At 43.1% G+C, this 14878-nt stretch overlaps 1 protein-coding gene across 2 annotated transcripts; it reads left to right on the plus strand.

Annotated features, from left to right (window-relative positions):
* Positions 1–10655: 10655 nt before the first annotated feature.
* On the plus strand, positions 10656–13682 carry LOC112250550 (ADP-ribosylation factor 6). Of its 2 annotated transcripts, none has more exons than XM_024420798.2 (2): positions 10656–10912; positions 11089–13682. In XM_024420798.2, exon 2 carries the CDS (start codon positions 11895–11897, stop codon positions 12420–12422), a length of 528 nt encoding a protein of 175 aa, XP_024276566.1. In that variant the 5' UTR covers positions 10656–10912; positions 11089–11894; the 3' UTR covers positions 12423–13682. The 2 variants fall into 2 exon arrangements, with proteins under 2 accessions (XP_024276566.1, XP_024276565.1); XM_024420797.2 differs by having other exon boundaries at positions 10760–10916.
* Positions 13683–14878: the final 1196 nt, after the last annotated feature.

The following is a 14878-nucleotide window of genomic DNA, read 5'->3' on the forward strand; positions in this document are numbered from 1 at the left end:
AAAAAAAAGTAACAAATAATTAAAGAGCAGCAGGAAAATAACAATAGCGAGGCTATATACAGGTGGTACCGGTACAGAGTCAGTGTGCAGGGGCACCGGTTAGTCGAGGTAAATGTGGCAATATGTACATGTGGTTAGAGTTATTAAAGTGACTATGCAAAGATAATAACAGAGTAGCAGCAGTGTAAAAGAGGGGGGACAATGCAAATAGTCCGGGTAGCCATTTGATTAGATGTTCAGAAGTCTTAGCGCTCCGGTACCACTTGCCGTGCAGTAGCAGAGAGAAAAGTCTGTGACTAGGGTGGCTGGAGTCTTTGACAATTTTTAGGGCCTTCCTCAGTTGTTGCCATACCGCAGTTGCCATACCAGGTAGTGATGCAACCATGCTCTAGATGGTGCAGCTGGAGAACCTTTTGACGATCTGAGGATCCATGCCAAATCTTTTCAGTCTCTTGAGGGGGAATAGGTGTTCTAGTGCCCTCTTCACAACTGTCATGGTGTGTTTTTGGACCATGATAGTTTGTTGGTGATGTGGACACCAATGAACTTGAAACTCTCCACCCGCTCCACTACAGCCCCTTCAATGAGAATGGTGGTGTGTTCGGCCCTACTTTTTCTGTAGTCCACGATCAGCTCCTTTTTGTCTTGCTCACATTGAGGGAGACACCTACTCATTCTAGGCTATTTCTTTATTTTGACTATTTTCTACATTGTAGCATAATAGTGAAGGAATCATAACTATGAAATAACACTAGTAGTAACCAAAAAAGTGTAAAACAATTCAAAATATATTTTATATTTGAGATTCTTCAAAGTAGCCACCATTTGCCTTGATGAAAACTTTACACACTCTTGGCATTCTCTCAACAAACTTCATGAGGTAGTCACCTGGAATGCATTTCAATTAACAGGTGTGCCTTGTTATTTGTGGAATTTCTTTCCTTCTTAATGTGTTTGAGCCAATCAGTTGTTGTGACAAGGTAGGGTTGGTATACGGAAGATGGTCTTTTACCAAATAGGGCTAAGTCCATATTATGGCAAGAACAACTCAAATAAGCAAATAGAAATGACAGTCCATCATTACTTTAAGATATGAAGGTCAGTCAATTTGGAACATTTCAAGAATTTTGAATGTTTCTTCAAGTGCAGTCGCTACACCATTTATTTTATCGCTTTCAAATAGGCACATTCTTCTCTTCTCCTCTACCCTGCAACTCTTCACTGGGTCCTTGGTGTAGAAGATATGTATTTTCTGTCAATATGCCTGGTAAAATAATGGTTAATAAACAACTCTAAAGGGGCCCCATAAAATTATATTACGTATTTTCCTGCATTCTGGTTTTTCTCTCCTGGACTTTTTTCACACTAAATATTACAATTATTCATAGAGAAACAATGGAAATTTTAGACCATTTTAGGTCTTTTTTTTGGTGTAATTCCCCTTTAATTGTGCATCAGGTTCCTGGTTATAAATAATGTCTATGATCTAATGAGATTGGAATGTGTCATCTAGCGATGTTAGGCCTACTGCTGCAGAACATACCATGGCAGAGTTTGCAAAACAATCGGCACGCAATTGATTCAAATCATGATATGGTTCTGTCAGGTAAGGAATCTTTGCCGTTAACGTTCAACTGAGAAGGTTTTTGAGAAAAGTCTTTATCTACCCACAAGACAGTTATCATCATTGGGGCTCCTGAGTGGTGTGGTGGTCTAAGGCACTGCATCTCAGTACAAGAGGCATCACTGCAGTTCCTGGTTCGGATCCAGGATGCATCACATCCGGCTGTGATTGTGAGTCCCATAGGGCTGTGCACAATTGACCCGGGGTCATCGTCCGGGTTTCGCTGTCGTTGTAAACAAGAATTGATTATTAACTTACTTGCCTAGTTAAATAAAGGTTCATAAAAATAAAAAAAATTAAGTTGCTAATTGGCTACATACAGAGTGATAGACAAACGTGCACATCAAAATAAACAGGTAGAAATGAATTGGCAGTGTTACATTTGGCTTTTTAAGGCAATGGTGGCTAACCCAGGGGTGGGGTCATGTCAACATGGCTTGATTGTATATATCTAGACTCTAAAACCTACATGCTTACCCTTTCAAAGTAGGAGGTACATATGCATATAAAAGATGACTGATCATTGGTCAGAATATTCAGATCAGATTGTGATGTCATGATCTGGGCAAAAAACTCCATCCCACCTTCCCACACTTTTTTTTTTTACACAAATAGCTCTTACACAGAAAGGGCATTATCATAATATTCACAATATCATTAAAAAATGTTTTTAACTTCACTGCCCCTTTAAAATAATCCAGAGCATGCAAACAGAATTAGCCTAACCATGTGTATTGGGATTTATAATGAATTGCATTGGAGTTTGCGCGTAAGCCTTACACTATATGCAATTTGTTACGTTAAATGAATGTTTAGGTACACAGCAGGGACAAGTATTTCAGTAATTGTAACATCAAGATTTCTCAAAATCGTCATGGCTATTAACCCAGTAGCCTACTCTGAAATGCATCCACATTTCTGTCTGTTTGAAGGTAAGCTACAAACACACAGAAAATGTGGATGCATTTCAGAGTTGGAAGCAAGCTTCCAAGTCAAAACTGTTCACACATTGTAACGATGTATGCAGAGAGTAGGGAACAAGTTCAGAGCGTGAACACGATTAACAAACAAAACAAGAACCACTAACAGCGAACCGGCATGAAACCGATACAGAAACAATAACGCCTGGGGAAGGAACCAAATGGAGTGACATAAATAGGGCAGCTAATCAAGGGGGTGATGGAGTCCAGGTGAATATCAATAAGCGCTGGTGCGCATGACGATGGTGTTAGGTGCGCGTAATAATCAGCAGTCTGGTGACCTAGAGGCCAGAGGGAATGTGCGTGACAGTACCCCCTCCCTTACACACGGCTCCAGCCGCAGGGACATCCCGGGGATCAGGAACGGATCGGCCACCTCTGCCATAGCGCGGGAACCTGCCGAGCCTACCGAGTCTTGAAAACCTGACGAACTAGCTGAGGCATCCTCGGTAGAGTCAGCAACAGACGCATGACCCGCCAACCAAGTCTTGACACCCGATGTACCAGCTGAGGCGTGAAAAGCCTGACGAGCAGGCTGAGGCATCCTCGGTTGCTCCGGCAGCGGAACACAGACCCAACATCTCCAACACAAAAATACAAAAACACTCCCTGATGCTTCTCTTGGGTGAGGCGTTATTCTGGAACAATGTACACTGAGAGTCGGGAAGCAGGTTCAGAGAGTAAATACATGTAATAAATGAACAAAACAAGAACCACAAACAGGGCAACGACATAAAACCGACACAATAACGCCTAGGGAGGTGTGCCTAATAATCAGCAGTCTGTTGACCTAGGGGCCACAGAGGGAGTATACGTGACACACATACAGCGCCTTCTGAAAGTATTTAAACTCCTTGAATTTTTCCACATTTTGTTACATTACAGCCTTATTTTTAAAAAATGTAAAAATTCTAAATCCTCAGCAATCTACACACAATACCCCATAATGACAAAGCAAACACTGTTTATTTTATTTTAGCGAATGTATTAAAAATAAAACATAACTTATTTACATAAATATTTAGACCTTTTGCTATGAGACTTTGAAATTGAGCTCAGGTGCATCCTGTTTCCAATGATCCTCCTTGAGATGTTTCTATAACTCGATTGTTGTCCACCTGTGGTAAATTCAATTGATTGGACGTGATTTGGAAAGACACACAACTGTCAGTATAAGGTCCCACAGTTGTTACTGCATGTCAGAGCAAAAACCAAGCCATGAGGTCGAATTGTCTGTAGATGCGCCGAGACAGGATTGTGGAGAGGCACAGCTCTGGGAAAGGGTACCAAAACATTTCTGCAGCATTGAAGGTCCCAAGAACACAGGGGCCTCCATCATTCTGAAATGGAAGATGTTTGGAACCACCAAAATCTTTCTAGAGCTGGCTGCCTGGCCAAACTAAGCAATCAAGGGAGACGGGCCTTGGTCAGGGAGGTGACCAAGAACCCGATGGTCACTCTGACAGAGCTCTAGAGTTCCTTTTGTGGAGATGGGAGAAACTTCCAGAAGGACAACCATCTCTGCAGCACTCCACCAATCAGGCCTTTGTGGTAGAGGGGCCAGACGGAAGCCACTCCTCAGTAAAAGGAGGCTGCACATGACAGCACGCTTTGAGTTTGCCAAAAGGCACCTAAAGACTCTCAGACTATGAAACAAGATTCTTTGGCCTGAATGCCAACCGTCACGTCTGGAGGAAACCTGGCACCATCCCTACAGTGAAGCATGGTGGTGGCTTGCATCATGCTGTGGGGATGTTTTTCAGGGGCTAGGCGACTAGTCAGGATCGAGGAAAAGATAAACGGAGCAAAATACAGAGCGATCTTGATGAAAACCTGCTCCAGAGCAATCAGGACCTCAGACTGGAGTAAGGGTTCACCTTCCAACAGGACAATGACCCTAAGCACACAGCCAAGACAACACAGGAGTGGCTTCGGGACAAGTCTCTGAATGTCCTTGAGTGACCCAGCCAGAGCCCGGACTTGAACCTGATCTAACATCTCTGGAGATACCTGAAAGTAACTGTGCAGCAATACTCCCTATCCAACCTGACAGAGTTTGAAAGCATCTGCAGAGAAGAAGAATGGGAGAAACTCCCCAAATACAAGTGTGCCAAACTTGTTGCGTCATACCCAAGAAGACTGCCAGCGAATACCACATCAAAAGGTGCTTCAACAAAGTACTGAGTATATTTCCATTTTTTATTTGTAATAAATTTGCAAAGATTTTTAAAAATGGCCTCCTGAGTGGCGCGGTGGTCTAAGGCACTGCATCACAGTGCCAACTGTACCACTACAGATTCTGGGTTTGAGTCCAGACCGGGAGACCCATGGAGCGGCGCACAATTGGCCCAGCGTCGTCCGGGTTAGGGGAGGGTTTGGCCGGCGGGGATATCCTTGTCCCATCGCGCAATAGCGACTCCTGTGGCGGGCCAGGCACAGTGCACGCTGACACAGTCGCCAGGTGTACGGTGGTTCCTCCAACACTGGTGTGGCTGCCTTCCAGGTGACGTAGGCATTGTGTCAGAAGCAGTGCGGCTTGGTTGGGTTGTGTTTCGGAGAACGCACGGCTCTCGACCTTCACCTCTCCCGAGTTCGTACGGGAGTTGCAACGATGAGGCAAGACTAACTACCAATTGGATACCACGAAATTCAGGATAATTTTATTTTATAAAACTTTTTTCTAAAAACCTTTCTTTATGCAGTATTTTGTGTAGATTGAGGGGGAAAGAAACAATTAAATCAATTTTAGAATAAGTCTAACGTAACAAAATATGGTTGACTTTCCAAAGGAACTGTATGTTGTGACAAAATTGACCTTTTTTGTTAGTTTTGGTGTTCGGGTGTTTGTTTTTTGGCTGGTAGTGCGCACAAAACATATTCAGACAATTTCTGTAGTATACGCCTTTTCGTCAGAGATTGGTCAACAGTACTACAAGTAGGAGTGGGCTATGGACTGGATTCTTCAATTAAGTGTTTGTCATTCAACGAGATTACTAATTTTCATGCAGTTTTTCACTTGGGAAATAATGTACCAAACATCTTGGATATAAAATTGCAAACATTTTGGCAAAAACTTCAAGTTACAATGTCTTGAGCTGCAAAAACATTTTGGGCGACCTGACCAACTTCACATGGAAATGCGTTATCTGTCATTCTCATTGAAAGTGAGTCTAAGAAGTAGTAGATCTGTTTTATTTCTATGCTTCCCGTTCTTAAGTTTAGTTTCTGCATCTTTTACTTTCGGTTTTGTACACCAGTTTGGTTGTGGAAAATACACTGCTCAAAAAAATAAAGGGAACACTAAAATAACAGATCCTAGATCTGAATGAATGAAATATTCTTATTAAATACTTTTTTCTTTACATAGTTGAATGTGCTGACAACAAAATCACACAAAAATGATCAATGGAAATCAAATTTATCAACCCATGGAGGTCTGGATTTGGAGTCACACTCAAAATTAAAGTGGAAAACCACACTACAGGCTGATCCAACTTTGATGTAATGTCCTTAAAACAAGTTGAAATTGAGGCTCAGTAGTGTGTGTGGCCTCCATGTGCCTGTATGACCTCCCTACAACGCCTGGGCATGTTCCTGATGAGGTGGCGGACGGTCTCCTGAGGGATCTCCACCCAGACCTGGACTAAAGCATCCACCAACTCCTGGACAGTCTGTGGTGCAACGTGGCGTTGGTGGATGGAGCGAGACATGATGTCCCAGATGTGCTCAATTGGATTCAGGTCTGGGGAACGGGCGGGCCAGTCCATAGCATCAATGCCTTCCTCTTGCAGGAACTGCTGACACACTCCAGCCACATATGGTCTAGCATTGTCTTGCATTAGGAAGAACCCAGGGCCAACCGCACCAGCATTTGGTCTCACAAGGGGTCTGAGGATCTCATCTCGGTACCTAATGACAGTCAGGCTACCTCTGGCGAGCACATGGAGGGCTGTGCGGCCCCCCAAAGAAATGCCACCCCACACCATGACTGACCACCACCAAACCGGTCATGCTGGAGGATGTTGCAGGCAGCAAAACGTTCTCCACAGCGTCTCAAGACTGTCACGTGCTCAGTGTGAATCTACATTCATCTGTGAAGAGCACAGGGCGCCAGTGGCGAATTTGCCAATCTTGGTGTTCTCAGGCAAATGCCAAACGTCCTGCACGGTGTTGGACATCGGGCCCTCATACCACCCTCATGGAGTCTGTTTCTGACCGTTTGAGCAGACACATGCACATTTGTGGCCTGCTGGAGGTCATTTTGCAGGGCGCTGGCAGTGCTCCTCCTGCTCCTCCTTGCACAAAGGCGGAGGTAGCGGTCCTGCTGCTGGGTTGTTGCCCTCCTACGGCCTCCTCCACGTCTCCTGATGTACTGGCCTCTCTCCTGGTAGCACCTCCATGCTCTGGACACTACGCTGACAGATGTCCATTGATGTGCCATCCTTGTAGACTCCGTCTCATGCTACCACTAGAGTGAAAGCACCGCCAGCATTCAAAAGTGACCAAAACATCAGCCAGGAAGCATAGGTACTGAGAAGTGGTCTGTGGTTATCACCTGCAGAACCACTCCTTTATTGGGGGTGTCTTGCTAATTGCCTATAATTTTCACCTGTTGTCTATTCCATTTGCACAACAGCATGTGAAATTTGTCAGTCAGTGTTGCTTCCTAAGTGGACAGTTTGATTTCACAGAAGTGTGATTGACTTGGAGTTACATTGTGTTGTTTAAGTGTTCCCTTTATTTTTTGAGCAGTGTATATTTCACAGCGGTTTTGTCGCCAACTGAAATTAAGCAAACTATTTTTTGCAACCAGGAAATGGTGGAATGATTTCTGCATAGCTCATCTTTTAATTCTGACTAATTTGAGTAAGTGTCACTAGCTATGTTGTTGCTACAGTGTCTCAAGAGGGACAAATAGTAATATTGCTGCCCCCCCTCCCCCTCATTCTTCAAGTGAAGGTGTTTTTAAGGGTGTATGTAAGTTCACTTCTTCTAACCAAGTTCTGGTAGAAGCAAACTGAACCTTAAAAGGATGTGTGCTGAAAATCAGGAAGCGAGTCAGTGATTTATCAATAAGCGAAACATAATATAAAACACCAACAACGCACAGACATGAAACCGAAACAATGTTGACTAGGGAAGGAACCAAAGAGTGACACATATATAGGGCATGTAATCAAGGAGGTGATGGAGTCCAGGTGAGTGTCATTATGCGCATAACCATGGTGTGCGCCATTTGGAGCAGCCTGGTGACCTAGAGGCCGAAGGAGCACACGTGACAAATCTAGTCAAATTGACTTGTTGTAGATTAAAGGCTGTGTGTGATGACAAATTACTTTTTGCGGTTAAATTCCCATGTACCAAATAAAAAAGTACATGTTAAATGTGTTTCCATCGCATTTAAATCTACTGATGGTTTTCTCACAAAATGTCGTATTGGCACTTGCGCTCTAGCCAACAGCTTCTCAGAAATAGTGCTGGTGAGAATATTATGTATAAAAGAGCAATATTTGAATGCTACCAGAATAAGACCCTCAATATTTATTGGAAAGGAGCATAAAGCTCATCACCTTGCACTTTCATCAACCTGTTAAGTTCATGTCACGTGTGCTCCCTCTCCGGCCTCTAGGTCACCAGGCAGCGCCTCATGACACTCACCTAGACTCCATCACCTCCTTGATTACCTTCCCTATATTTTTCACTCCCCTTGGTTCTTTCCTCAGGTGTTATTGACTCTGTTTTCATGTCAGTGTGTTTGTGGTTCTTGTTTTATGTACCATTTATTTACTAACCATTCACTCCCTGTACTTGCTTCCCGACTCTCAGGGTACATCGTTACAGTTCATCATAACTTATTTCACCTGTAGCCTAATAAACTGCATGGTTTCCCGAGTCATAGGAAGAGGAACACACACCATATAAATTTACAGTACCAGTTGTTACTTTCCCCAGTTTCTGTGTTGTGGGTTTGTATGTGTGTGTATTTCAGAAAATGGCTTCCTGGATCCCTAAAGCAGCTGATTGGTCAGCCCCATCGCTGATTGGAACTCTGACCCCTCCCTCTCGTCAGAGATACAGCTGTCTCTTCAATTACTAACTCCTTCTCCAGCTTGATAAAAGACAGTGTTGCTTTGTCATGGAAGAGAGCTTCTTTTTATGTCTTGTGTTGGCTGTTGTGGCGGCGGGCAGTAAAAGTGGTTTAATATCTTTTTGTAGCCGCTCCTTCAGAGGTATGTGTATGCGAATAGGACTTAGTGTTTTTGGTTAATGACATTTTTCACTTAAAGTTTTGATAATCATTCTGTTTCATTTGTTCCTGGGGGGGAAGGGAAACGCACCTTGAGAGTGTTGAGGCCTGTGGGCCTACATAACCCATAGTATTTAATCTGTCTCTGCACTCTAGGTAAGACCTTGGCAGACCACCCCCTGAACTTTGGTTAGGGCACCAGGTGGTGCTAAAGGTTGGCTAAGAAGTGTGAAGGTAGGAGAGGGGGTGTTAACTTTTCATTGCTTTGCTTTGGTTCTGTCCAGCCCCTTTTCCCCACTTTACTGTGTTTAGGAATAATAAATTCCCTGTAAACTGTATTTTTCTCTGCTTCTGTCTTCCTTCCCCGCATCTACGATCACATACTTATTCACTCCACGGGGAGTTGAGATGTAGCAGGGTGTTGCGTTCCCCCCAAGAGGCCTACGTAACACAGTCAAAAGTTTGGACACACCTACTCATTCAAGGGTTTAATTTATTTTTACAAATCAAAATATATTTTAGATTCTTCAAAGTAGCCACCCTTTGCCTTGATGACAGCTCCGCACACTCATGGCATTCTCTCAACCAGCTTCACCAACAGTCTTGAATATCTTCCCACATATGCTGAGCACTTGTTGGCTGCTTTCCCTTCACTCTGCTGTCCAACTCATTCCAAACCATCTTGATTGGGTTGAGGTCAGGTATTTTGATTCCGCTCTCCTTCTTGGTCAAATAGCCCTTACACAGCCTAGAGGTGTGTTGGGTCATTGCCCTGTTTAAAAGCTCATTATAGTCCCACAAAGCGCAAAACGGATGGGATAGCGTATCGTTGCGGAATGCTGTGGTAGCCATGCTGGTTAAGTGTGCCTTGAATTTTAAATAAATCACTGACTGAGTTTGACCATGAATTCCTCATGAGAGCCAGTTTCATCATATGGCTTTTGCAACTGCACTTAATCTTTCAAAGGTCATGACATTTTCCAAATTGACTGACCATGTTTTTAAAATAATGATGGACGGTCATTTCTCTTTGCATATTTGCGATGTTCTTGCCATTTTACCACAGAAGGCTATCTTCTGTGTACAACCCCTACCTTGTCAAAACACTACTGATTGGCTCAAACTCATTAACAAAAGAAATTCCACAAATTAAGGCACACCTATTAATTGTAATGCATTCCAGGTGACTACCTCATGAAGCTGGTTGAGAGAATGGCAAGACTGTGCAAAGCTGTCATTAAGGCAAAGGGTGGCTGCTTTGCACAATCTCAAATATAAAATATATTTTTAACACTTTTTTTGGTTACATGACTCAATGTGTTACTTCATAGTTTTGATGTATTCACTACTATTCTACAATGTAGAAAATAAATAACCCTTGAATGAGCAGGTGTGTTCAAACTTTTGACTGGTGCTGTATATCTCATGACTAAGTTTCTGCCACCATTTCTCGCATCATTAATTTTAACACAAAAAGATCCTTGTCAAACGACCAAATGATGTCTGCAATCTGCATGAACTACCAAACCTATCGTTTTCCATCACAGCTGTAGTGATTGTGTGTGTGTGTGTGTCTGACTTTACTCGGTTAAAGACTGGATGGAAACGTAGTTAGCTGACATTGATTCTCTAAATTTGGGCATTGCAACAAATCTTGCATTACTTGTGTCATTATTTAGACACAGTCTAGTGAACAACCATGACGTCATAACGAGGCGCATTATCACGAACATGACGTAGACAAAAGGGAGATCAGATTGGTTTCTAGATTTGTAAACACAGAACCAGATAATCACAACACAAAATTAAACCGTACGGTTTTCGTAATAATACCCAACAACTGGCGTCCATTTCAACTATCATACGATCGTTTTGCTGTTGAAGTCTCTCGGTGTGCGCATGCCAAATGGCGTAGTGCATGAGCAATCGAGAGGAAGTGGCGGGTGATCTGGGTCCGCACCTTTTCCGGTAACACAGCACCGCCACCGCTTTGACTGAACGACTGTAAGAGAGAGGCAAGAGCGGGGAGAATCAACCTGGGGACCGGGGGTTGCCGCAGTTGTAGGTAAGCTACCTATCACATTTTCCAACGCGGCGCCTTTTGTGTAATCGTTTAAATGATATTGCGCGCTATTTTCAGGCTGGAACAGTGCACTTTTGACATAAGGGTAGCCGATTAAAGTTGTGCTCTGTCTGTCTGACACCCCTCCCTTTTCTGAATTGCTCTTGTGTTACAGGGAGAGAGAGAGAAGAGAGAGGAAGAACGGAAAGTCGGATGAATCAATTACCTTTTGAGCATTCTAGACCTGGTTGTCCCGGCGAAGATACGACTGGGGGTGATCTTATTTGTCTCCGGTACAATGAACTCCCGAATAGAATCGTTATTTTGAATCCGCCGATTGGAATAAGGGCAAGGGGACAGCCGGCAGACAAGGAGGAAATCGGAACTACTACGGGCTTTTGAGAGGGCCTACTTTCTTAAACGCAACTATTAGGCTATATTTTTGGTATTTCTTTCTACATTATTGAAAACACCAAGGTACGCACCGGGACCTGAAATTTAGATTCAAATGATATCGGGTTGCTAGGCCAATCGTTTGAATCAAAAGGACTGAATTATAGTGTTGTGGATTATGAAAATATTTCCCCACCCTCTCCCGGCACCTAGACGTCAAATTCTCAACCACTTCAATTCCCTTTGCACACCTCTCATAGTTCCTAGTTATTTTCCGACAGCTGTTAAGGTAACGGAATATTTGTATCTTTCAGTGAATAATTGTCCATTGCTTGCCCGCCATTCTAGACACAATAGTATCTGGAACAGTAGTTTGTAACTGCCACCGTCTTTTTTTTAAAGTATACTTGTGTCAACCTACCGCTGATAGACTGTCACGTGGACGTCTGCTGTCAGTCAACCTGCTACGGCAATATTAACGAAACCTGTAACTTTTTAAAAAATATCAATTTCTGCTCTCTTGAAATCATAGGGAAGCAATTTAGATTTTTTTTCTAAGGAAGTGGATGTTCATGCACAGCCAACAATATGGGGAAAATGCTCTCAAAGATTTTTGGCAACAAGGAGATGAGGATATTGATGCTTGGACTTGATGCTGCTGGCAAGACCACCATCCTCTACAAGCTGAAGCTGGGCCAGTCCGTCACCACCATTCCCACTGTCGGCTTCAACGTTGAGACGGTAACCTACAAAAACGTGAAGTTCAACGTGTGGGACGTCGGGGGCCAGGACAAGATCCGGCCGCTGTGGAGGCACTACTACACCGGCACCCAGGGTCTCATCTTCGTGGTGGACTGTGCCGACAGGGACCGGATAGACGAGGCCCGCCAGGAGCTCCACCGGATCATCAACGACCGGGAGATGCGAGACGCCATCATCCTGATCTTCGCCAATAAGCAGGACCTGCCCGACGCCATGAAGCCCCACGAGATCCAGGAGAAGCTGGGCCTGACCAGGATCAGGGATAGGAATTGGTATGTTCAGCCATCGTGTGCTACCACCGGTGATGGACTATACGAGGGTCTGACCTGGCTCACCTCCAATTACAAATCTTAATGTTCATCACTGCTATGTTCAGCCTGGACTGTTTAGTTACAACAAGCAAAAAAGAAGTGAAATGAACAAGATGGGAAAATCAATTAATGAATAATATGACTTCTCAGATGATTAAATGAAAAGTTTGATTCTACTTTTTTTCTTTTGATAATGACTTCCCTATAACCCACATTTTCTTTATAAACAAAAATACTATTGTTTTTTTTGGCTGGCTTTTCTTTCATACCTTTTCCCGCCTTGGCTCTGTAATATACTTCGCTCACGTTCTTGTCACTCAATACTTTACTTTCAGAAGCTTTGAAAGATGCGTATTCAAAAACAAAATCTCTTGTATGATGTTTTGGGGGATGGCAGGGTTCTATAGATACGTTAGACAGCCTTTTCATACAGTATTCTCATGTCCTAACTTCCACCCAAAAGATGGGAAATGCCCCTTTTGAGGATGTTACCCATTCATATCTGTGCTGGAAACAAAGGGGCAGCATCAGCATATCAGTTCAACTGCCACCATGTTTTTTTTTTAAGAATTAAGATGGTGTATTATGGACATGTAAGGACCTAATGAAGTACTTTTTTTACTGTTGATTGATTGTAAAAATAAAACACTTTTTTTTTTTTTTTTTTTTTTGCTGAGATTGAAGAAAATGTGTTTGTACGTAACTCCTTAAACAGTGATTCCATCCATGATGTCTGCTAGGGAAGTTTTCTAAAAAGACACTATATGGATGCTGGAGTATATGGAAACTGACATGGATGGATATTGTTGTATTTTTGTTCTGTTTTCGGATCAGAATCTTTTACCACTGATCTCGTTTTGCCTCTTCTTCCAAGCGCTTCCATTTGCAGTTCTGGCTGGCTTTTGCGAAGCCCTGAGTTTATAGGTGCACCAACAGACTGACAGCATGGCGGAAAGCACGCTCATAGCTGAGTCTGCACTGTAGGTGGGGGGGACTACCCTATCCATGAGAGGATGGGAAGACACATACTATAGGCCCCTTGACTAAAAGTGCACACTTGACTCTTGACTGACTCTTGGACCCCAGTAAGTTTACTTTTCAACCCCCCCCCCACCACCACCACCATACCACTTCAATGGTGCTCTGCTCTCCAGTAACTGGGGCCTTTGCGCTGCTCATTCACATCAGCTGTACAGCTCGTGTCAGGCAAGACTGTACTTTCTGGTCAGTATAGATAAATGCTTTGTTTTATTTTTTTGTTCAATTTGCTATGCTGACTAAATAATAAAGATATCCAGATCAACATGGAAGTGGAGCTTTTTCAATATGATGCCTGCAACACAAGTTGATTAACATGTACATGCTTAAACTATTTGAATGTCACGAAAGAGGAAGTAAAATTTGGCTGTTAAAAAAATTGTGTGAACTGTGAAGTCTGTTTGGTGTGTTTCCGTTGTGCTCTTTCATGGCGTGAGTCACAGGCTTTGAATAAGTGATGAGATCTCTGGTTTCGGGTTGTGATTGTCAGGTAGCTTAGACCTTACTTTCAAGGCCCCTCTATGTATCCCATAGTCCATTAGAATACTGTAGTAGGAGTCTCTGGTGTATTTAACCCAAAGTGCTTTTTGACATTTAGGGATGTGTAAGCAAATCATGCCCAAGCTGTTTTTATTTTGTGAATTTGTAAGGGGTTATAGTCAAACTCAGTTTCTAAAATACATTTTCCCACTTGAAGTTGAAGAAAGTTAGTCCTTAAGTTGGTGTTGGTTTGAATGTAGAAGACTGCTGACAGATTGAACCCCCACCACCTTGTCCATTAGCCTCAAATGGCCACAAATTGAGAGACATTGACTGGATGGAACTGACTGACACCTGTCTACTTGTGTACAGAGATGGTAGATAAAAATACAAAAAAATTGTCTTTTTTTTAATGGGTCACTCAAAGCCTTGTCCTCAAGAACAAACAAAACACAGTAATTTTGAGTATGTAAGTTGACATTTTCAATTTTATACATTCACAAATGTAAATAATACATAAGGCAAGCGAAAAAGGTTGGTCACATTTGAACATGCCCTTAGTTGCTCAAAGTAAGTTACTGTTTTGGCAAGTGTACCGTAATGCGTTTGTGTTCACACCAATGAGAACCTGCTTGGCGTCTCGGTTGGAGAGTGATGTCATCCTTCATGCTCATGTGACCCGTAGGGGGGTGTCAGCCACACAAAAGGCCCCAGCCAGCCTGGCTGGCAGCTCGTCCTGGGTAGACTATGCCCTTAGGTACAGATCTAGGATCAGTTTACCCGCTCCCAAATCCTAACATTAACCATTAGAGTGGGGGAATAAGGAAACTGACATTAGATAAGTGTCTATGGACAAGTTCATCCCCAAAAACAGAGAGGGAGGGTGAAGTATTGGTATGACATCAGTGACTGAAGGCAGAAAATGCTCGAGGGAGACATGCATGTCAGTGTGATCGTTGTTTGAGGTGGGGCACAGTTGTT

This window comes from Oncorhynchus tshawytscha, linkage group LG05 (genome assembly GCF_018296145.1).
Source record: "Oncorhynchus tshawytscha isolate Ot180627B linkage group LG05, Otsh_v2.0, whole genome shotgun sequence".
Lineage (NCBI taxonomy): Eukaryota > Metazoa > Chordata > Actinopteri > Salmoniformes > Salmonidae > Oncorhynchus > Oncorhynchus tshawytscha.

Bases quoted from the DNA above. Each gene is read 5' to 3' on its own strand.
- LOC112250550 (XM_024420798.2), top strand. From the start codon at position 11,895: ATGGGGAAAATGCTCTCAAAGATTTTTGGCAACAAGGAGATGAGGATA.